At 44.6% G+C, this 24596-nt stretch overlaps 1 protein-coding gene across 1 annotated transcript; it reads left to right on the top strand.

Moving 5' to 3' along the window:
* The first annotated feature begins 22677 nt into the window (after positions 1–22677).
* Positions 22678–24195, top strand: blcap (bladder cancer associated protein). Its single transcript, XM_073061921.1, has one exon. It carries the CDS (start codon positions 22900–22902, stop codon positions 23161–23163), a length of 264 nt encoding a protein of 87 aa, XP_072918022.1. The 5' UTR covers positions 22678–22899; the 3' UTR covers positions 23164–24195.
* The last annotated feature ends 401 nt before the right edge of the window (positions 24196–24596 follow it).

Raw genomic sequence — 24596 nt, 5'->3', positions numbered from 1 at the left:
CAACAGAAGTAGACTTTTTTAACATTATTTCTACCATTTTAAAAGATAGATTAATTTTTTTTAATTGCAAGGAACAAAAAAGTTAAAAAAAAACAATATCCATTATATAGCATCTTGAATCACAACAAATTGCATTTATATGCATTGAAAAACATCACAAGATGCTTAAGAGGAGAGTTAGCAAAGAAAACAAATGTGTTCAGAGTTATAAATGTCAGTAGAGCACATTTCAATTATTCTTAAAAGGGAGGCAACAAGTTTGAGGGTGGAATTTCCAGACTTCAGGACTTTGGCAACTGAAAACACAGCTGCTAATGGTGAAGAAATTATGTTTGAGGTTTTAGAGTTAGCAAAGGTTAGAGAAAGTGGAGACCATGGAGAGAACTGGAAAGTTTTTTCTTTAATTAACATTGGCTCTGGGCCTGTACTCACTGAAGTTTAGAAGACTGAGGGGAGATCTCACTAAAACCTTTCGAACATTGGAAAGACAAGATAGAGTAGATGTGGAGAAGATGTTTCATATAGTAGGGGAGGGTAGGACCAGAGGGCACAACTTCTTAATACAAGGACATCCCTTTAGAACAGAGATGAGGAGGAATTTCTTCGGACAGAGGGTGTTGAATTTGTGGAACTCATTGCCACAGTTGGCTGTGAAGGCCAAATCATGGGATATGTTTAAAATAGAGATTGATAGGTTCTTCTTTAGTAATGGTGTCAAATGTTACGGGGAGAAGACAGAAGATTGGAGTTGAAAGGGATAATATATTAGCCAGATACAGATCAGACTCAATGAGACGAACGGCCAAATTCTGCTTCAATATCTTATGCTCTTAATTAGACCAGATGCTCAAAAACTTATCTGTAGAGTGCATTTCAATGAATTTTTAAAAAGAGGCAAAGAAGTTAAGGGAGGAATTTGGCAACTGAAAACACAGCTGATAAAGGTCTTGCCCATTTGGTGTAGAGTCCCATTGGTTGATTGCCTTCTTATCTATCCAGACACTTCTTATGCCTTTACCTCTGGTGGTCCACAGAATCTAGCTCCCCCTTTTTCTTAGCTGCAACATCATTGAAAGCACCATGTAATGGTTCACATTTATGTCCTACACCCCCTGTCTGGATCTCTCCCAACCCCACCACCTCTGTCCTTACATTTGTCATTTGCCTGACATTTGATATTCGACAAGTGCCCGACCATTAAATATCCTCCACAACTATCTGAAGCTTAAACAGACATTTTGCAACCTAGAACCATATCTGAGACTGATGGATGGTCCTGGATCTCCCCACAGCTCTAAGACTGTCTAGTTCCAGTTCCACTGCATTATTTGATGCTGTCCCTGGCCGGCTGCTGTCCTGCTGAAACCTTCATCCATGCCATTTTCTCCAAATTTGATTCTACATCATCACCAGGTCTCTTGACGTGTCTCTAAATTGGTAGATGACTTATCTGGTGCACTTTTGGACAGATACTTCCAGCTATTTACTAAAAAAACCAAAACCATTATCTTGGCCTTTAAGAACAATTCCATCTCCAAATGATCAAATCCACTACCCCCCCCCCCACCCCTCAGCAACATTATGAAATGGATCCTGAGTGTTTCGAGCATTTTCTGTTTCATTTCAGATTCTCAGGCCTTGCAGTTTTAAACTTATTTTCATTTGATACAGGATATAAGAATATCCTTCAGAAAGAAAGAAAGGCTTTTTTTCATCTTTTTCTGGTTTTGCTACACCATCAGAGAGCTCTTCAGTTTCTACTGTACAATCTATTTCTTTTGGCAAATAACCTCTCAGGATTCTGCAGCAGAAGATAAGTCATTAACGAAAGAAAGACCAAGTCGAAGCTGTTTGATTGAAGGAGTTAGCTTCAAGAACCAATTCAATCAAGCATTCACTGTGCATTTGAAATGCAATTATCAGGGCACATACAGTATACTGGATTGATCGTTCTCCTATCTGAAATCTTTGGACTGGAGTTCTGCAGCTTCCTCACGCCGCTAAAAGAAAAGCCTCAACTAACTAACAGTCCCAGCGCCTTTAAAGTTAAAGAATTACTACCTGTTCTAAGCCCAGCTGATATTTCTGATTTGAAGTGCAAGGAACCATTTTCAGAGTGGTTCCAGTATGTGTTGAGAGGCAAGCAAATTGAATATTTCTGTCCAGCCTTTCAAATGAGCAATTTTCTAAAGCTTTCAAGCAGCTGAATTGAACTTGATTGCATTAACATAGCGACAGGAAAGATGTCTGATTCCGCCAAGTTATAATTGCAGTTTAGGGCTAGAAAGGGCAGAAGTTCTTCAGTCCGTTTGGTGCCACCATACCTGGTGCATATGCCTTTCCAGACCAATTTTTCTTTGATTATCAGCACTTTATTAGCTTCAGCTATATTTCTGCCCTAACCAAGCTTTTCTTGATTGCCTCAAGGCCTCTTCTGTCTGGGCCCAAAAGAAGAATTATTTATTTTCTATGTTCACCCAATGCTCTCATTATGGCTGTTGGTTCTATTCCAGATTCTTTTGTGTGATTCATGGGTAATCTAATTCTTTAAAAGTAAATCCAAATGTTGTAGCTGAGAAATACTTCACATTTAAAATATCTTTTCTCCTTTGCTCCAGGTTGTTTCAGGATTAAATCAAGGACTGTAAAACTTAAATATTGAAAATAATGGACTACTCTATTTAAGGCCATAATACACCATTAGGCTAGTCCACATACTGAGTTTGCTCTGCCATTCCACCATGGCTGAATTATCATCCATTTCAACCCCATTCTTCTGCCTTTGCCCTGTAACCTTTTATGCCCTTACTAATCAAGAATCTTTCAGCCATCACTTTAAAATGCCTAATGACTTGGCCTCCACAGTGATCAATAGCAATGAATTCCACAGATTCACTACCCTCTCATCTCTATTCTAAATGGAGTCCCTCTAATCTGAGGCCATGCCCTCTGGTCCTAGATTCACCCACTATAGGAAACATCCTCTCCACATCCACTCTATCTAGGCCTTTCAATACTTGTTAGGTTTCAATGGGATCTTCCCTCATTCATCTAAACTCCTTCCAGCGAGAACAGGCCAAGAGCCATCAAACACTCCTCAACTCTATTTAAGTGATTTCATTCTGTTTCGGCATGTGAAGTTAAACAGCAATATATAAGCAGATGTGGTAGCTTTGTGATTAGCTGATTGCTTTCACAGAACTGGGATCTTTTCAACGCAGCATTTTATACACTGCAACATTTTTCAACTTGGGTTTACAGTTCTTTGGCAAGTGTTGCAATTGAGAAAAATAAAATTAAATATGCATAAAATAATGACTGCTAAGATGATGACTCTCAGATGCTAAATATGAGCAATAAAACAAAGAGATTACAAAGGGCTGGGATCTGGAGCAAAAAATATGGGTAGATGAACAGTGGTCTAAGGAGGCAAAGGTGTAGTCAAAGTTTCGGAATAAGACCCTGCTTCAGGACTGAGAGTGCCAGGGATAGTGAGCTGGTATAATCGAAGTTGTGGGGAAGGGTTGAGGCAGGACCTGGCAAAAGGCAGATCCATAAGAACATAGGACCTTAAGATGCAGGAGCAGAATTAGGCTATTTGGTCCATTGAGTCCTCTCCGCCATTCCATCATGGCTGATCCAATTTTCCTCTCAGACCCAGTCTCCTGCCTTCTCCCCGTATTCCTCCATGTTCTGACCAATCAAGAATCTGTCAATCTCTGCCTTAAATATACATAAAGACTTGGTTTCCACAGCTGCCTTTGGCAAAGAATTCCACAGATTCACCACTCAGAGGCTAAAGAAATTCCGCCTCATCTCCTTTCTAAAAGGACGCCCCTCTATTCTGAGGCTGTGTCCTCTGAGACTCTCCCACCATAGGAAACATCCTCTCCACATCCACTCTATCAAGGTCTTTCAGCACTCGATAGGTTTCATTGAGGTCTCCCCTCATTCTTCTGAATTGTAGTAAACATAGGCCCAGAGCCTCCAAATGCTCTTCGTATGATGGATGGAGGTGAGCAGAGTTTGATAAGCAGATGGAGTCATGTGGAGGAGGGAGCAGTGGAGATTGTGGCCAAGGCTAGGAGATGATAACTGGAGGCAATTAAAGACTGCAGATGATAGCGTCTGATAAGAAACAAAGTTGATGAGTGGACCAGGGGATAGAGGGTAAACAGTACAAAGAAGACCATAAGACATAGAAGTAGAGTTAAGTCATTTGGCCTATTGAGTGTGTTCTGCCATTCCACCATGGCTGATTTGTTATCCCTCTCAAACCCATTCTCCTTTCATCCCCCCAGTAAACTTTGACTTCCTGTCTAATCAAGAACTTATCAACCTCCGCTTTGAACATACCCAATATCTTGACCTCCACAGCTATCTGTGGCAATGGATTCCACAGATTTACTCTGCTCTAGCTAAAGAAATTCCTCCTCATCTCTGTTCTAAATGGACATCTCTCTATTCTGAGGTTGTGCCCTCTGGTCCTAGACTCCCCCACTATAGGAAACTTTCTCCCCACATCCACTCGATCTAGGCCTTTCAATTGTTGATAGATTTCAATGAGATCGCCTTTCATTCTTCTAACCTCCAGCGAGTACAGGTCCAAAGCCACCAAACAGAAAGAGAAGGGATTGAGTGGATAGCGTGTGTAGGTGATGGGCAAACGAAACTAGGTGGTGGAGGGAAAAGGCACTGGGTTACTGGAGGTCGGAGTGCTAGGGGTTGGAAAGAACGGAGGGCAAGGATCAGTGAGAGTGTGAGTTATGTGAAATTGGAGAACTCCGTGCTTCACGCCGGTCCTTCCACTTTGCCTGTGAAATCCAATTACAACCACGTGACCAATTAACCTACATTTGCGGAGCAACTGCACTCTGTCCATAATAGACATTGTGCTCGGCAAATGGGTCGCCCAGTCTCTGTGCTTGGTCCCGCCGATGCGGAGGAGCCAGCGTCAAGAGCACTGAAAGCATTAGACAAGGTTGGAGGAAATGCATGTGGACTTCTGCCTCAGCAGGAAGAGCTGGATGGTTGTGAGGGAGGAGGTGTAGGGGCAGGTGCTGGCAGCACTTCCGACATTTAAAATAGAAACAGCCTCACATTGGGTTGGAATGATCGTGCTAGGGAGCCACAGGGAGAGATCCCTGAGGAAAACAGACAGCTCTGGGGAGGGAAGGATGTGACTGATGGTCGAATCATGTTGCAGCCAGCAGAAATGATGAATAAAATCATTAGCATAATTAGAAGGCTGTTGTGCATGTTAGATCTGTACAGAATTCCGTAAGTTCCTGTTGATCGCTCCATCATGATGGCCTTTACTGCCATCTCGTGGCACTCACAGAATGCAGCAAGTACATTTTTAAAAAAATATGAGGCTTGCTGGCCAAAGCAAGTGGGTGGTCACATTATACCAGACTTGCCTTGTACTTATCGATAGGAACCGGTACGGGTTGTGTCCATGTCCCTTTTGGTAAGCCCTATGTGATACTAAGGCCTTGTGCAAGGTAATTTGTTCACAAAACAACTGAGAAGACGAAGTCGCAGTGTAGGTTTTTGCAATTAAAAACAGCAGAGGCGTTTTATGTTTAAGAAAAACTGTAACAACTCATTTATTGTTCTCCAAGCACTGAACACAAAGCGTGTTAAAAAATTTACGTGATTACGCCATCACGTCAGTCCAGCCTCTTGAAGTGAAACCCCAACTCAATTTCAGTTGTTGTGAATTATGCACGTTTCGACTAATTACATTACTCTACACAGGCACCCCCAGAGACGACTAAAACTGATACTGTGAGCCTGGTGGAGCTCAGATGAGCTGTACAGCAGGGGTTCTATGTTCTATGGGTAGAGGAACATCAAGTGCCTCTGGCCTATCCAGAGGTGTGTTGACACACTCATAGTCATGTGACACCGGGGCAAGATAGCAGAATTCTCCAAATTTCAGTGCGCTGGTTTAATGCAATGTACTGAAGTACATTCAGGTGTACCCCTCTTATCTATGATAAAAGTCTTTTCACCCTTTTCCAAAACACAGAACAAGCCTTTGTAAGTGGGCCTAAGGGGATGTTGGTGTGCAATCATGGTGGATGTAAACAAACGAGGTGGAATGTATGTCAACAGGAACCCAGGAGTGCTGTCCGCCATGATGGGAGGTGGGAATAGGTGAAATCGTATTGAATTTACTGAGAGGGGTGGAATGCTGTTGAGAGGCTGACAAGATGGTCATGGTGTCAGCAATGAAACCACTTGGCACTCATAATGCTGCCTGCATACCAACTCAGCCATGACGACTGCAAGTCCTCTTTTGGAGCCATTCTGAGGCCCAGCAGGACCGACAGGAGATGGTCATGCCAATACTCGTCAGTCAGGGAAGCCCTCAGAGCAGTCTTTAAGGAGCGGTGAAACCATTCAATCAGGCCACTGGACTGCGGGTGATACGCCGTGGTGTGATGTAGCCTAACGCTGGGGTACTGGGCCATCGCATCCCACAGATCTGATAGGAATTGAGGACTGCGGTCAGGTGAAATATCAGATGGGGTGCCAAACTGAGCACACCTGGGTGCTGATGAATGCACGAGTCACATCTGCAGACATCATCGATGCTAGAGGGGTGACTTCTGGCCATCTGGTCTTACAGTCCACCATAGCAAGGAAGTGTGTGAAACCACCTGAGAGGGGAAGAGGACCAACAAGGTCCACATTGACATGCTCAAACTGTTGCCCCGAGACCTCAAAAGGTGCCAATAGCATCTGAACATGACAGTTAATCTTTGCCTGCAGGCACTTCACACAGGCTGCAGTATAATCACGCATATCCTTTCTAAGGCAGTGCCACACAGACTTTAGAGCAACCAGTTTCTGTGAGGCCTTCTGGTCCAGATGCAAGAGGCCATGTATGGAGTTAAAAACTGTCCATCTGCAGTTTGTGGGCACTGTGGGATGAGGGTGACTGGTTAAGAGATCACACAGGAGAGAAACCCAGCTTCCCTGGACTTAATGTCAGCCAACCGCAGGCCTGTGATTGCTATTTAGTAAGCCTGGACCTCTGGCTCCGTAGCTTAGCCGGCTGCCATGCTGGCATAGTCAACCCTTATGTGTCTCGATGGCTGGCCATGAGAGACAATCAGCCACAGCATTATTTTTCCCATTGATATGTTATATATTGGTTGTGAACTCTTGATATGTAGGCCAGGTAGCGTTGCTGCTGTGCAGACCAAGAGTCTGATGTTTTGACCATTGCTTATGTGAGGGGTTTGTGGTCAATGAATGCTGTGGAATGGAGACCCTCTAGAGAAAATGAAAATGGCGGACAGCCAGATAGAGACCAAGAAGTTCACAGACAAGCATGCTGTACTTCCTTTCTGGGATAAGAGCTGCCAGTCAAGCAACACTACTGCACAGAAATACTTGGTATTGTCGGCGGTGATTTCTCACAGCATGAATCGGGCCTTGGCCTGTGCAAATCAAGAAATAGCATATTGCTCCCAAATCTCTGGCAGTTCCAAAGCGACTGCGTTGGTTGACATGGTCAATAACTCAGGAATCGTCCTGGAGTATCGGAGTCACCATGTAGGTTTTTGCAAATAAAAACGGTGACGGCACTTTATGTTCAAGAAAACCCATAACAGTTCATTTATTGTACTCCCAGATTAGAGAACATGTCTTATAAGGAAAGGTTGAGTAAGCTGGACATTTCTTATGTACAGGAGCGAGATAGATCAGCTGGTTGACTTGTGTCATAGCAATAACCTTGCACTCAGCATCAGTATGACCAAGAAATTGACTGTGGACTTCAGGAAGGGAAAGTTCAGGGAACAGCCACCAGTACTCATCAAGGGATCAGAAGTGGAAAGGATGAACAGTTCCAAGCTCCTGGGTGTCACCCTCTCTGACGATCCATCCTGGGCCCAACATATTGATGTAATTAGAAAGAAGGCGCAACAGCAGATATATTTCATTAGGGTTTGAGGAGAATTGGTATATCACCAAAGGCACTCGCAAATTTCTACAGATGTACCATGGAGAGCACCACTGTCTGGTATGGAGAAGCCACTGCACAGCATTGGAAAAGCTTCAGAAATTTGTGAACTCAACCAGCTCGTCATGGGCACCAGACTTCCCTGCATCCTGGACACTTTCGAAAGGTGATGCCTCAAAAAGGCAGCTCCCATCACCCAGGTCTTGCCTTGTTCTTATTGCTTCCATCAGGAAGGAGGTACAGAAGCCTGAAAACACACTCACTGCTTCAGGAATAGCTTCATCCCCTCTGCCATCAAACTTCTGACTGGAAAATGAAACATGAACAGTACATCAGTATTTTTCCTCTCTTTTTGCACGAATTGTTTAATTTTCTTTTTATATATATACTTATTGTAATTTATGGCTTTTTTTCTTATTTTTTGCAATGTACTCCTGCCATAAAACCATCACAACATACTGTATACCAGTGATATTAAACCTGATTCTGACTCTGAAGGCAACACCGAGAAGAGGGAAATGTCCTGAACTCAGCACAGACTCCAGCTCTCTCCTACACCACCTCTGGTGTCTCCTCCACTGGAAAGCAGTGCCAGGCGACCCTGCGGCATGTGGACAAGGTCTGCACAGCAACCGAGGCTGCCCAGCTCCTCCCGCTGTCAGTCTCACCAATGAGCCAGAGAAACGGACTAGCAGCATTCTGTGGTCAGTGTTCATTATTGATGTCCAACAGGGTCTTGCATTCACAAGAAACACATCCAGGACAATAATTATACCATGTGTTGGACCACACAGCTCATCTGTCACATTCTTCCTTGTAGCAGACTGCAACACAGTGTGGAATAAGTTCAGCTTCCCTACCATCGAGTGACCTGCCAGTGGGACAGACCCTCAGCACTTGATGTTCTCAATATCCAGTAACGTCTTGTGTTAGCTCGAGATACAAAGGATGAACAGTTCCACCTTTGTTGGTATCTGGAGAGGCTGCTGCAACCACGTACACCATCATCTTACTGGAAGAAGGATGAATCAGCTGAATGAGTAGACCAAATAATGGCAAATTAAGTTTAATTCAGATTAGCGTGAGATGATGCATTTTGAAAAGTCTAATCAAGTTAGACGAACAGGAGTGTGTTGTAGAACAGAGGGAGTTGGAGTTCAGGTACATGGTTCCCTGAAGGTAGAGTTGGAAATAGACTGGGTGGCGAGGAAGGCTTTTAGCACTCTGGTCTTCATCAGTCGCAACATTGAGTACAGAAGTTGGACAGTCATGTTGAGCTTGTGCAAGATACTGGTGAGGCTGCACTTGAAGTATGTGTTCAGTTTCCTACATGTCCAGTTTTGGTCATCCCACTGTAGGGAAGATGTTACTAAATTGGAAAGAGTGTAGAAAAGATTTACAATGCTGTTGCTAGGACTGAAGGGAATTATAGGAAGAGGCTGGACAGGCTAGGACTTTTTTTCCCTGGAAGTCTGAAAGGTGATCTTATAGGTGTGTATAAAATCATGAAGGATATGACTTTCCAGTCTTTACTTTAAACTACATCTAGTTTTACTCAGTGCAGTTGTGGTTTAAATTCCATCATTATTACTGAATTACCCATTGCATACGTTTCTGATTTTCTCACTTTTACCACCCTAGATCATCCTCTGCAACTTCCGCAATCTCCAAAGTGGTCCTACCACCAAGCATATCTTTACCTCCCCCCACTGGCCACCTGCTTTCTGCAGGGATTGCTCCCTCTGTAATTTCTTTCATCCCTCCCACTAATTTCCCTCCTGGCACTTACCCCTGCAAGCGGCCAAGGTGCACCTGCCCATTCACCTCCTCCCTCACCTCCAGTTAGGACTCCAAACAGTCTTTCCGGATGTGGCAACACTTCACCTGTGAATCTGCTGGGGTCGTTTATTGTGTCCAGTGCTCCCGATATGGCATCCTCTACACCAGTGAGACACGTCGTAAATTGGGGGACTGCCTCATCCAGCACCTCAGCTCCATCCAACAAAAGCGGAGCTTCCTGGTGGCCAAGCGTATTAATTCTGATTCCCGTTCCCATTCCGACATGTTGGTCCATGGCCCCCTCTTGTGACAAAATGAGGCCACCCTCAAGGTAGAGGAGCAACACCATATATTCCGTCTGGATAATCCTCAACCTGATTGCATGAAAATCAATTTCTCCTTTTGGTAAAAAAATTTCACCCTCCCACTCCCCCCTTCTTCTATTCCTACTCTGGCCTCTTCTTCTCACCTGCCTATCACCTCCCCCGGGTACCCTTCTTCTTCCCTTTCTCCTATGGTCCACTCTCCTCTCCTATCAGATTCATTCCTCTCCAGCCCTTTATCTTTACTATGCAAGCAGCTTCACCTATCACCTGCTAGTTATCATCCTTCCCTCCCCCCCCCCCCACAACCTTTTTATTCTGGAGCCTTCCCCCTTCCTTCTCAGTCTTGAGGAAGGGTTTCGGCCCAAAGCATCGACTATTTCTTCATTTCCATTGATGCTGCCTGACCTGCTGAGTTTCTCCAGCATTTTGTGTGTGTTGCTCTGGATTTCCAGAAATTGCAAACTTTCTCAAGTTTATGATCTCCTGCCAATATTTTCCACCCCCTAATGCATCTTAACTCCACCCAAACTGATTCTAAATTCTAGTCAATTTGCTGAGCTGAGATCTTTTCTAATTACTCTCCTCAAGTCCTCTTATTAACAGTACTATCTATCTCCTTTGCCAAATATATGTCAAATATCCTGGAATATTTAGCTCCCAGCTTTGGTCACCCAATGACCATGTTTCCATTATAATTAGATATCACTATTGGCTATTATATGTGTGGTTATTTCAATCACTTTAAGGTACCTGTAAACTTGACCTTTAAACAATTTTCTTTTAATAATAATAATAAATACTTTATTGATCCCAAGTGGGAAATTCTTTAATTACAGAAACAACATTTAACAACACACTTGGCAGTGTGCAGACATAACTAATAAAAAAGCACAGAATAATAACATACACAGTAATAATTTACCAATGTGCAATAATGTGGAATGATAAATGCACAAAATACTAAAGCAGATACTATTGTACTATGATGTGCATGCTCCTGTCACACACAGATGAACTGTTGTATGTGCTTATTACGTTTGTTAGGAAAGATTTTCTGTAGCGATCCTTGTGACAGCGGAGCTGAATGAGTCTGTTCGAAAGGGTGCTTCGCTGTTTATTCGGAGAGGATGTGCCAGATTGTCCATAACGGATATCAGTTTGTTTTGTGACCTCCTCTCCACGACTAACTCAAAAGAGTCCGGTTTGTAGCCACACACACACAAAATGCTGGTGGAACGCAGCAGGCCAGGCAGCATCTATAGAAAGAAGCACTGTCAACGTTTTGGGCCGAGACCCTTCGGCAGGACTAAGTGAAAGAAAAGATAGTAAGAGGATTTGCAGCCAAGCCTTTCTGATGAGTTTATTTAGTCTTTTTGCATCACCAGCACCAATGGTGATGCAAACTCTACATGCTACTTGACACTGTACCTTCTGCTTATTTAATATGCTTACCTTATTCTTAACTCCCGCTTCCAGCTTTCTCTCCAAGGTGTCTCTTCTCTCAGTTTCTTTGGCTCCTTCCCCCCACCAAACTAGTTTAACCCTCCACAAAATTACCTGCGATCTGCCCTGTTTGGATGCTGGTTCTGGCGCAGTTGATGTAAGATCCACATGACTTGTACACAAATGTCAGAGACCTCCTTCACCATCTCTCCAGCCACACAATCTTTTGCTCCATCTTTTTTACAGACAGACAGACATACTTTATTGATCCCAAGGGAAATTGGTTTTTGTTACAGTCGCACCAACCAAGAATAGTGTAGAAATATAGCAATATAAAACCATAAATAATTAAATAATAATAAGAAGTAAATTATTCTAAGTGGAAATAAGTCCAGGACCAGCCTATTGGCTCAGGGTGTCTGACACTCTGAGGGAGGAGTTGTAAAGTTTGATGGCCACAGGCAAGAATGACTTCCTATGACGTGCAGTGTTATATCTCGGTGGAATGAGTCTCTGGCTGAATGTACTCCTGTGCCTAAGCAGTACATTATGGAGTGGATGGGAGTCATTGTCCAAGATGGCATGCAACTTGGACAGCATCCTCTTTTCAGACACCACCGTCAAAGGGTCCAGTTCCACCCCCATAACATCACTGGCCTTACGAATGAGTTTGTTGATTCTGTTGGTGTCTGCTGCCCTCAGCCTGCTGCCCCAGCACACAACAGCAAACATGATAGCACTGGCCACCACAGACTCGTAGAACATCCTCAGCATCATCCGGCAGATGTTAAATGACCTGAGTCTCCTCAGGAAATAGAGACGGCTCTGACCCTTCTTGTAGACAGCCACAATGTTCTTTGACCAGTCCAGTTTATTTTCAATTTGTATCCCCAGGTATTTGTAATCCTCCACCATGTCCACACTGACCGTTTGGATGGAAATAGGGGTCACCGATGCCTTAGCCCTCCTCAGGTCCACCACCAGCTCCTTAGTCTTTTTCACATTAAGCTGCAGATGATTCTGCTCGCACCATGTGTCAAAGTTTCCCACCGTGGCCCTGTACTCAGCCTCATCTCCCTTGCTGATGCATCCAACTATGGCAGAGTCATCAGAAAACTTCTGAATATAGCAAGACTCTGTGCAGTAGTTGAAGTCCGAGGTGTAGATGGTGAAGAGAAAGGGAGACAGGATAGTCCCCTGTGGAGCCCCAGTGCTGCTGACCACTCTGTCTGATACACAGTGTTGCAAGCGCACGTACTGTGGTCTGCCAGTCAGGTAATCAATGATCCATGACACCCAACAGAGCAGGGCGGATGGTGTTGAACGCACTGGAGAAGTCAAAAAACATGACCCTCACAGTGCTCGCTGGCTTGTCCAGGTGGGCATAGACACGGTTCAGCAGGTAGACAATGGCATCCTCAACTCCTAGTCGGGGCTGATAGGTGAACTGGAGGGGGTCTAAGTGTGACCTAACCATAGGCCGGAGCTGCTCTAGAACAAGACTCTCCAGGGTCTTCATGATGTGGGAGGTCAATGCCACCAGTCTATGACATGAAATTTCATATCATTCATTAGTAAATTTTATCATTTGCATTTGTACAGCATCCAAAACCTAGAAAGTATTCTTAAGGTGCCTCACAAAAGAGTATTCCATTAAAAATTGAACCTGAATTCAGATATTTCAGAAACACTCCGCATTCCTGCAAGACAAACCACCCTCGGCTTACTCACTTGATTGCTTTGTTTCAAGGTCAACAGGATATTGGTTACTTAACTCCCAGTAATGTGATCTGTTTAACTCATACATAATCCACCAAAAAGCTTTTGATAAGTTACAAAGCAAGAAACTTCCACAAAGAGTGTAGCCTCAAGAATAATTTCCATTTATAAAGTGTATTTAACATACTAAAACTTTCCATTTCATTTGATATTACAGCAAATGACCAAAGTTTTGTCAAAGGTGAAGGTATTAATTGATGTTTTAAAGAGGACTGAAGTTAATATACAGAAATTCACAACGTTGAACCATTAGCAGCCAAACAAATTAGATGTTGTGAAAAAACAAGAGGCAAAAGTCCGGGGAATCCTGTAAAATTAAAGGCTGGAAAGGTGGAGGGGAAGACCATTCTGGTATCTGAAAACAAAAACGAGAACTTAAGATTGAACCAATGCTTAACCAGAAGTTGATTGCATTTTCATATGCAGATTCAGATTCAGATTCAGTTTATTGTCATTTAGAAACCACAAATGCAATGCAGTTAAAAATTAAGATAACGTTCCCCTAGAATGATATCACAAAAGCATATGACAAAACAGAAAATCCACATAATGTTTGGTAATCCCCAATCCAGAGTCCGGAGAGGCTGCTGCGTATTAATATCGTGCTACCATCTTAGCGCGTTCCCCAGAAAGGAGCTCCACATCCACCAGACAAACAAGACCAAAAACTTAAGCTACAAGACCTGCACAAAACCACATAGTTACAACATATAGTTACAACAAACAATAGCATAATTGATTAAAAAAAACAGACCATGGGCACAGTAAAAATAGTCCAAAGATGTTAAAGGACTATAAGTTCAAAAGAAATCACCACACAGTTTCCACAACTCCCCAGGGTCCCGACAGACTCGCCATCCCATGCCAGTGGCAGAAGATAATACCTCCGCTATGGACTTCCATGGCGCCGCCCGATTCAGCCTCGCAGACACAGCAGAAACCGAAAGCGACCTGACCTCAGCGGACTCCAAGTCCGTCGAACCTCTGAGCCAACAACCATTCCCTCTGGCACAGCTTCTCCGAGCACCATCCTCTGCCGGGCGTATTAAGATGCCCCCGCCAACGGCCACCGGCAACGCGACCCCGAGGACTGGGGGCCTGTTCTTCCCAGCAGAGTCCCGGACCTCACAGCAGCAGCAGCAACGAAGAAGGTCTTCCTGGAGATTTCCCAATGTTCCTCCGTGCTCCCACATCCATTTTCAATCAATTACGATTGCGCACGGCACCCCACTTCACAAATAACAGATAATCAGCTCCGGAGTGGCCGCTGCAAGCTGCGTCACGCCGCCATCTTGGACATATGCAGAATTACAGACATATATGTAGTATTAGAGGTGAAACAATCAGGAGAAAACATATTAAACATAAATTAAACAAGAAAGCACACAATTGGAACAAAAATTTAATGAACTTCATTACAGTGCTGTCATGAGCGCTATGGCCTCTGTGGCTTGCCATGGAGCTTTGAGCTTCTCCGGTTCTTCTTCTTTTGTGCTAATGGCAGCTCGCACCTATCAGGAAGGTACATTACCGCCACCTAGTGGAATGGAGTATGACAGGAGCCATGACGGGGTCTCACCAGGGCCCTACATGACTTAACCATCCCTGCTTCAGGTGCCAGAAATTCTGCAACCTAGGCACCACAGATCTACCCAATGAATGCCTAGGCAGCTTCCTAAGATCTGACAAATATCTGTGGCACACCACGATTACAAGTTCCACTGTCTCTGTGTTTACCAACAAGTACCAAAGTGGAGTGCAAACCCATATGTCCAAACCTCCATCTCGCCAACTACACATCTTCCCTCCTAAGCCTTTCCAAAAGGCACCTCACCTGAATTGATGGAACCAAATTGTAATACCACCTCCCTGTCCCACTCCTATCCACAAATTCGGCCATTTTCTAATCCCAGCCAATCTAATACCTTCCTATATTTTCTGTAATATTTACCTCTGACTTAGTAAATGCCTGTTTTGCTTTAACATCTAACCTGGTCCCAACATATTGATGCAGCTATAAAGAAGGCGATTATACTTCATTAGGAGTTTGAAGAGATTTGGTATGTCAACAAAAACACTCAAAATCTTCTATAGATGTACCGTGGAGAGCATTCTAACAAGCTGCATCACTGTCTGGTATGGGGGGGGGGGGGGGCGGGGGGCGGTTACCAGGACCAAAAAAAGCTGCAGAGGGTTGTAAATTTAGTCGGCTCCATCTTGCGTACTAGCCTACAAAGTACCCAGGACATCTTCAAGGAACGGGGTGTCTCAGAAAATTGGCATCCATTATTAAGGACCCCAGTACTAAAGGCAGGCCCTTTTCTCATGTTTACCATCAGGTAGGAGGTACAGAAGCCTGAAGGCACACACTCAGCGATTCAGGAACAGCTTCTTCCCCTCTGCCATCCGATTCCTAAATGGTCATTGAACTCGTGAACATTACCTCACTTTTTAAATATATATTTTTCCATTTTTGCATGATTTTAATCTATTCAATATACATAAACTGTAATTGATTTTTCTTCTATATTATGTATTGCATTGAACTGCTGCTGCTAAGTTAACAAATTTCACGACACATGCAGGTGATAATAAACCTGATCCTGATTCTGACATCTGCCCTTTCATTACCCAGAACATCCACATGTACAAGTACCCAACAAAACTGTATTACTGTTCCCACACTCTGCAGAACACCTAAATTGTAGTGCACTTGCTTCAACAGATCAGGTCTCCTTGAATGTTTAGATTCCAAACTCTGCAGTACTGAGGCAGAATCTGAGCAGATCGTGAGTCTATATGCCTTTTCTTGTTCAACCCATTGCAAACTAATAATAATGACTATAAATTCTGCCGTGCAGACAGCCCATCTGTCAGCCTTCTGAGCTTCGAGGGTTCTTGAGCACCTGTACTTACAAATCGTTATCTTAACTAGAGCCGTTAAGCCCTTGTGTTTTTGGTTTAATCTTGTCAAGTTAATTGTGACTGGCACATGTTTCCTGCCCTAAATGATTATTTAAAGAGGAGTCTCGGTTGGTGCTTTAGTGGAGTTGTTGTGCTGCAGAGATTGAATTGTTTGGTGGTGTCTGTGCCCTGAGGTGCCAGTGGAATGTCTAACCTCTTGTTTCTGTGTCTTCACAGGGAATCTGCCACTCTCTGCTCCTGGGTCAAGCTGTAAGCCTGCCACCCTCTGCTCCTGGGCTGAGTTTGGTGCTGGGGACCCCTATGCCTGCCTTTCCTCTGCACTTGAGTCCAGCCCTGTGAGTGTACACTATGACAAGGGCAATATGATAAGTGATCATAATGTTACTATATTGAGGTAGAGATTGGGGGTGAACATGTTGGTTCAACAAATAAGAGAAAGCTGAAAGGAAGTAGCCAATCTTGAACCAACTGGTGTAATACTTCAGACTTTTAAATCTGCTGCCCAGTGGTCGCCAAGAGAAGATGGCCTGGCCCAGTTGATGACAGCCTTTGCTTTATGCTGCTATTTTGATGCTGTGTCTCATGTGTCTGATGATGAGGAGGGATATGGCTCCACAGTTTCCTCTATTCTTCTGCATTCAAATAGACATACCAGACCTTCAATGGTATATTTGTGGAAGCTTGCGTGGGTGCTCAGTGACATGTTGAACCTCCTTAACTTTTGAAGAAAGTAGAGACACTGGCATGTTGTCATTGTGATTGCATCTATGTAGGCCCAGGATGGGTCATCTGATATTTTTACACCCAGGAATCTCATGGTGTTGATCCTCTCGACAGCCAATCCAGCAATGTAGATGGCATGTTCACCCTTTCCCTTCCTGAGTTACTGATCAGTTTTGCCAGCATTAAGTGAGCAGTTGTTGTTGCAGGACCATTCTACCACGTGTCCTATTGTGTCCTGTACACTGACTCATCACCACCTGTGAAGCCAATGTGGTTTAGTAAGCCTAGGGAGGGAGGAATAAATAGGGTGAAGACAAAATAGATGGGTGTGAACTAGAAATGACAGGTGTGCATGACCACAATTTTATGCAAAATTAAGTTTAAGATTGGCTTTATACGTCACATGGCCTTTGAAACATAGTGATGTATGTTGTTTGCATCAACAACAAACACAGTCCAAGGATGTGCGGGGGACCACAAGCATCTGCATGCTTTTGGCACCAATGCAGCATGCCCATAATGTACTAACCATAACCCATACATTTTCTGAATGTGGGTGGAAACCAAAGCACCCAGAGGATACTCAGTCATGAGGAGAACGTACAAACTCCTTACAGTGCTGGGAATTCAACCCAGGTTGCTGGCACTGCAAAGCATTATGCTAACTACTGTGCTACCGTGGTGCCCATAGGCTGGCCAGCTGAAATGCTGAAGTCCATTCAGAGGTCCTAAAAGCCACAATGTTATCAGCTGCAGGTAAGCTGAGGCAGGGTCAGGGTCAGGCAATGGCAACTGGAAACTAGTTTATTACTGGCCTACTGTATGCATGGAGATTCAGTGAATATCTTTGTTTTGCATGCTGTCCATACTGATAATTTCACATTATCAGTACATCAAGGCATTACAAAGGAACAGTGGAATGTAGTGTTAACATTACACAGTGCAGGCAGACAATAAGGTGCAAGACCACGACAAGGTAAATTGTGCGGCCCAGAGTCCACCTTGCTATACAAGAGGTCCATTCAATAGTTTATAACAGGAACTGCCCGAGCCTGGTGGTACATACTTTCAGGTTTTAAAATCTGCCTCATGGCGAGGGAGAGAAGAGAACGTTCAGGGTGGGAGGGTTCTTTGATTATGCTGGCTGCTTTTCTGAGGCAGCAAGAAGTGTTGACAATCTTTGGAGGGGAGGTTGAGATCCAAGATGATAGGAGAAGACAGGAAGAGGAGCTGGAAAGTTGTTAGGTCTCCCGTCCCATGATCCTGTCCCTTCTCCAGCTCTGTATCCCTTTTGCCAATCAACTTTCCAGCTCCTCCCCCTCCTGTCTTCTATCATTTCAGATTTCCCCCTCCTCCCACTTTCAAATCTCTTACTATCCTTTCTTTCAGTTAGTCCTGACGAAGGGTCTCGGCCCGAAACATCAACTGTACTTCCTATAGATGCTGCCTGGCCTGCTTCATTTTGTGTGTGTGTGTATGTGTGTGTGTGTTGCTTGAATCTCCAGCATCTGCAGATTTCCTCGTGATTGCGTTTTTAAATACTTAGGAATGCTGTTTTTCAGGTGATAGCTGCAAGTCAAGTGTATAAACAATGGTCAACCACAATGAGACCAAGACAAGTTCAAATTCAATTGTCTTTCACCTACACGTAAGAAATGCAGCCAAATGAAACTGCATTCCTCCTAGCCCAAGGTGCAAATCACAGTAACAACACATCACATGTTAAGGTAGCAGAAAAATATCATCGTTGTTATTATGTGTCATATTATATGACTAGATTTATTTATGTTCATGAGTGTTCTTAGCAGAAGTAGATTCTCATTGCCTTCTGGGCAGTGTCTTTACAAGATGGGTGACCCCAGCCGTTATCAATACTCAGAGTTTGTCTACTTGGTGTCAGATGTGTAACCAGGAGCCCTGATGTACTCCAGCTGCTCATACAACCATCCACCAACTCCTCCCATGGCATCATGTGATTCCGATCAGGTGGGCTAAGCAGGTGCTATGTCTTGCCAAGGGTGAGCTGCAGGCTAGTGGAGGGAAGGATCGCCTTACACCTCCTTTGGTTGAGACATATCTCCCTCCTCCACCCAAGAAAAAAACACAAAGATATAGCCCAAGTCCCTGAGAGTCACGTCCTGCAGTCCACACTGTTAACTTAGCAGCAGCAGTAGAATGCAATACATAATGTAGAAAAAATGTAAATCAATTACAGTAAGTATATTTATGTCCATTTAAGATTTGGATAGCAAAGGGGAAGCAGCTGTTCCTGAATCGCTGAGAGTGTGCCTTCAGGCTTTTGTATCTCCTTCATGATGGTTAAAAATGAGAATGTCCTGGCTGATGGGGGTCCTCAATAAAGGACACTGCCTTTCTGAGGCACTGCTCCTTGAAGATACTTTGGATATTATGGAGGCTCGTACCCAGGATGGGGCTGATTCATTTTACAACTTTCAGTGAATTCTTTTGATCATGTGCAGTAGTCCCTCCCCCACCCCCATACCAGACAGAGACGTGGCCTGTCAAAATGCTCTCCACAGTACATCTGTAGAAATTTTTGAGTATTTTAGGTGATGAACCAAAAAAGTTGAAGGATTTTGATTACGGTTGGTTTTAATTTTCTCATAGAATTATTTTAAGGCATTAGAAAGGCTAGAAAATTATTTTACAGCTTATTGCCTCTTTGTTCCTGTGAGATGTTGAAGAGCCTTCAGTACTCACTATACTGTAGAGAAATGGATTATTTTGGACCTGTCTCACTATCTCAACTAGCTGCCTGTAACCTTGGTCTATCAGCATTAACTTTTTTCTAAGTGCAGCAGGCTTAGCAAAAGGGGCCTCATGAGCTGTGAACAGACCTCAGGCACTGTATTCTGAAATCTTAACTACAAGGTTCTGACAGCATCAGTTTTCCAGTGATTTAAGAGTTTTTAGAATAGTTATTTAGAGATACAGCACCTTTTGGGCCATCAAGCTGCACTGCCCAGCAGCCCATTATTTAACCTTAGCAAGTTACAATGATCAATTAACAATAAAGGGACAATTTACAATGAACCAGTTAACCTACTAACCAGTGCCTTTGAACTGTGTGAGGAAACTCAAGCACTTGAAGGAAACCCATGTGCACACGGGTAGAATGTTCAAACTTTCTACAGAGGACTCTAGAATTGAACTCCAAGACCCAAACTGTAACACCATTGCACTACACGAGGAAATTCGCAGATGCTGGAAATTCAAGCAATACACACAAAATGCTGGTGGAACACAGCAGGCCAGGCAGCATCTATAGGAAGAAGCACAGTTGATGTTTCGGGCCCAGACCCTTCATCAGGACTAACTGAAAGAAAAGATAGTAAGAGATTTGAGAGGGGGAGGGGGAGATACAAAATGATAGAAGACCTGAGGGGGAGGGATGAAGCTCAGAGCTAGACAGGTGATTAGCAAAAGGGATACAGAGCTGGAGAAGGGAAAGGATCATGGGACGGGAAGCTTAGGGAGAAAGAAAGGGGAGGGGAGCACCAGAGGGAGATGGAGAACAGGCTAAGAGTGATGGGCAGAGAGAAAAAAAGGAGGGGAATAAATGGGGTAAGAAGGAGAGGAGGGGCATTAACGGAAGTTAGAGAAATCAATGTTCATACCATCAGGTTGGAGGCTACCCAGACAGAATATAAGGTGTTGTTCCTCCAACCTGAGTGTGGCTTTATCTCGACAGTAGAGGATGCCATGGATAGACATAACAGAATGGGAATGGGACGCGGAATTAAAATGTGTGGCCACTGGGAGATCCTGCTTTCTCTGGCGGACAGAGCGTCGGTGTTCAGCGAAACGGTCTCACCAATATATAAAAGGCCACACCGGGAGCACCAGACGCAGTATACCACACCAGCCGACTCACAGGTGAAATGTCACCTCACCTGAAAGGACTGCCTGGGGCCCTGAATAGTGGTGAGGGAGAAAGTGTAAGGGCAGGTGTAGCACTTGTTCTGCTTACAAAGATAGGTGCCAGGAGTGAGATCGGTGGGAAGAGATGGGGGGGGGGGGGGGTACGAATGGACAAGGGAGTCGCATAGGGAGTGATCCCTGCGGAAAGCAGAAAGAGGGGGAGGGAAAGATGTGCTTGGTAGTGGGATCCCGTTGGAGGCGGTGTAAGTTACGGAGAATTATATGTTGGATCTGGAAGCTGGTGGGGTTGTAGGTGAGGACAAGGGGAACCCTATCCTGAGTGGGGTGGCGGGTGGATGGGGTGAGAGCAGATGTGCGTGAAATCGGAGAGATGTGTTTGAGAGCAGAGTTGATGGTGGAGGAAGGGAAGCCCCTTTGTTTAAAAAAGGAAGACATCTCCATCACCATTGCACTAACTACTTTGCCACTATGGCACCCTGTCAAAAGGTTTTAAAGCATAGAAAATTCAACGTTCACCATCTGCAACTCAAAATGAAGTAGGAATGTAGAGACTGTGAGTCTGGCTTCCGCACAAGCTGACGCCCTGAGCAAATTCTAATTACCCCAGGCATTCCTCTCACCCATCCCCTATTCCAAATACACTCTTCCTATCTTGACTTACACTTGCTCTTGTGTTATTCCCACTACTCCAAATCTCCTGGATTCTCATTCCTCTCCCCTATGTCTTGGGTCTAATTTTCCCCCTTTTTGGGTATTGATGCCTTTGTAGTCTTGGCTCTTCTTCAACCCCTGAAGTCCTGGGACTTAATTCTCCCTCTTTACCTTCCCTCTTAATCTTATCTTTTATGCTCAATCCAGTCTGCTTTTCTCAAATCTTTCCAGTTCTTCGTAACCCCACTGTCACCACATAGGGCTTTAATTTTGTTTCTCACTGCAACAGCTTCTGATGCCCACACCCTCCTCTACCCTGATTCCACCCCTTCCACTGGTGCCCTGATTTCACCCCCATTCCCATTACACCTTTGGTTTCCAGAAGACTAAACAGATTTGATATGGCTCTGTTGACCCTGATTGTAAGGATCCTATCTGGGTGCATCACGGCTTGGTATGGGAGCTGTTGTGCCCATGACCGCAAGAAACTGCAGAGATATGGGCACAGCTCAGCACCATCATGAAAACCAGCTTACTCTCCATGGACTCGGCCCATACTTCTTGCTGCCTCTGTAAAGCAACCAGCCTTGCCAAAGATCTCAGCCACCCCAAGATATTCCCTCTTCGCCCCTCTCCCGTTGGGCAGAAGATGCAGAGCCTGAAAGCACGATCACTTGTCCTCTTGACAATAATGTCTCCCTGCACCTTATTGTTTACCTGCGTTACCCTTTCATCTTCAACTGCAACACTATTATTCTGTATTCTTTTGCTGTATTGCTTTGTCCCAGTTCAATGTACTGATACTGTGAAATGATCTGTATGGACGATATGCATAGTTTCTCTTTCCTTGGAGAGTGTGACATAATAAACTATTTCCAATTCCCCCATCCACCCTTCAGGCCCCAAGCAACCCTCTCCGAGCGCCTCAACATCCGCCTGTCGCGGTGCGTCCATTGTCGGCACCGAACACGACGAGCATGGATTACAATCTCTTTCACCTGAACTCGAATACTAAACGTGACTGCAGATAGCCGGACTTCGCGCAGCAAGGCGCCGGGCCGAGAGTGGGTCTGGTGACAGGCGCTGCGCCGGACGGCAGTGGTTGGAGGGGGGGAAGGGAGGGAGGAGGACAAAGGGTCCTGACGGTTTATATGCGGCTGCGCAGAGAGCGGCTCTGTGGCGGCCGGAGCTGCGCTGAGCGAGCGAGCGAGCGAGCGGAGTGCCGCGCCGGGTGCATGAGAGAGCGGCCGCCGAAGGAGCAGCATCGTACGAGTGCGCCGAGGAGGGGACGGGCGTCTTGGAGCCCGCTGCACCGCCCCCTCAGACCCGTTCCGCTAGAAGTTGAACTCAGCGAGTGTTGGAGGGGATCGCTCTGCCCGGCTCCAGTCAACCATGTACTGCCTACAGTGGCTGTTGCCCGTGCTGCTCATCCCCAAGCCGCTGAACCCGGCGCTCTGGTTCAGCCACTCCATGTTCATGGGCTTCTACCTGCTGAGCTTCCTACTGGAGAGGAAACCCTGCACCATCTGCGCCCTGGTCTTCCTCGCCGCCCTCTTTCTCATCTGCTACAGCTGCTGGGGCAACTGCTTCCTCTTTCAGTGCGGCGGGGCCCCGCTGCCCGACGCGGCTCACGACCCCAGCATCGTGGGCACCTAGTTGTGGCAAGTCCCTCCCCACCCCACCCCGGCATACAAGTCGCCTGTAAATTATTCTCACCTTCCTGCTGGCCGTTCCTTCCTTCTCCAACTCCGTGCAGGCGAGTAGACGCGGTGATCTCCGACTCTTCGCCAGAGGAGAAATCTCAGAACTTCCTTTCACCGCATTCTTGCGTCCAAAAAATATCGCTGGCCAAGCAGAAGGTTTTTCGTCTGCAGCTTTCTCTGCAAAGGATAACTTGTCGACCTGAAGCAAGACTCTTGCATGGATTTGTATTTAGAGCCTGCGCTGTGAATGAAACTCAGTATTTTTACTGTTCTCCCAAGCCCCCCCCCCCCCCCCGAAGAAGTGGCCTTCTTACAAACTATTTAGTGGATGTGTTCGGTGGTGGTTTTCAAAGTCTGAAATGATGAACCTCAAATAAAGGCCTAATGTGTACTACCAGTCTTCAAGTTCTGAAAGATGTCTTGGAAGAGACTTTTTTTTGGCAATTAACGTGTAGGATTATATTCAGTGGGGGGGTCTTGGTGTTCATGGTTAATTTAGGATATAATACACAAGTTTCTTTGGGTGTTTGTGTGTTTCCTGACCTTTCTATGACAATGGTGCTATTTCTGCACAATTTTGTTAGCTGAAATAGTATCGCTTCTGTATTTCAAAATGCAGGGATTTTAGTGTTAGGCTGCAATTAAATGAATTGCTTCACGGTTTACATATCCAGTTTATTTTTTGCACAGTGGGTTGAGATCTTTGTGAAAGGTACAAGCCAGATAGTGTTGGCAATATTGATATTAAACTTCCAGTTCATTATCTTTGTGCCACCAGGGAGCTCATTTTATTTATTCTTGCTAGTATTGTAGATGAAATGAGCTACCTGTTCAGTTGTGATATTTCTACTTAATCTTTGATTGTGTTTAAACCCACTAGTGCACTGCCATCTGTGTCTGTGATGTGCGAGCGTGTTGCATGATGCAGTCTACAGCACCAAATGTTTTTAAATGAGCTTCAAAAAAATAAAACGGGTTTACAGCATTATTTGCTTTGTTTTGTGAAATCATGAATTGTTCATTTAAAGTTTGGTGTGCTGGCATCTATCCCTCCATGCTTGATCAATGATACTGTATTAGCTATTTTTATCTAAGAGGGAACCATATTTTGCAACTAAATTTTATAAATTTCTTTTGGGTGTGTTAAATGTTTCTAAAGTACAAATTGAAAACAGCTTAATCTGAGATTTCAACTGCTTTTTCCCCTTCTGTGGACCAAATGAAAGTTGGCAGACTGCATGTCTATCTATGCCTCTCAATCTATAAGATTAAGAGGCATAGATAGGGTACACACATTGGAGATGAAAAGAGGTAGATTTGAAAGATGTGAAGGGTAATTTTTCTTTTACTCTGGATGCCTGGTGTGACAGTAGAGGCAAATACATT

The sequence above is a fragment of the Hemitrygon akajei genome, chromosome 11 (assembly GCF_048418815.1).
Source record: "Hemitrygon akajei chromosome 11, sHemAka1.3, whole genome shotgun sequence".
Lineage (NCBI taxonomy): Eukaryota > Metazoa > Chordata > Chondrichthyes > Myliobatiformes > Dasyatidae > Hemitrygon > Hemitrygon akajei.
Note: the sequence above shows the minus strand (reverse complement) of the source record. Positions and strands in the feature narration are given on the sequence as shown.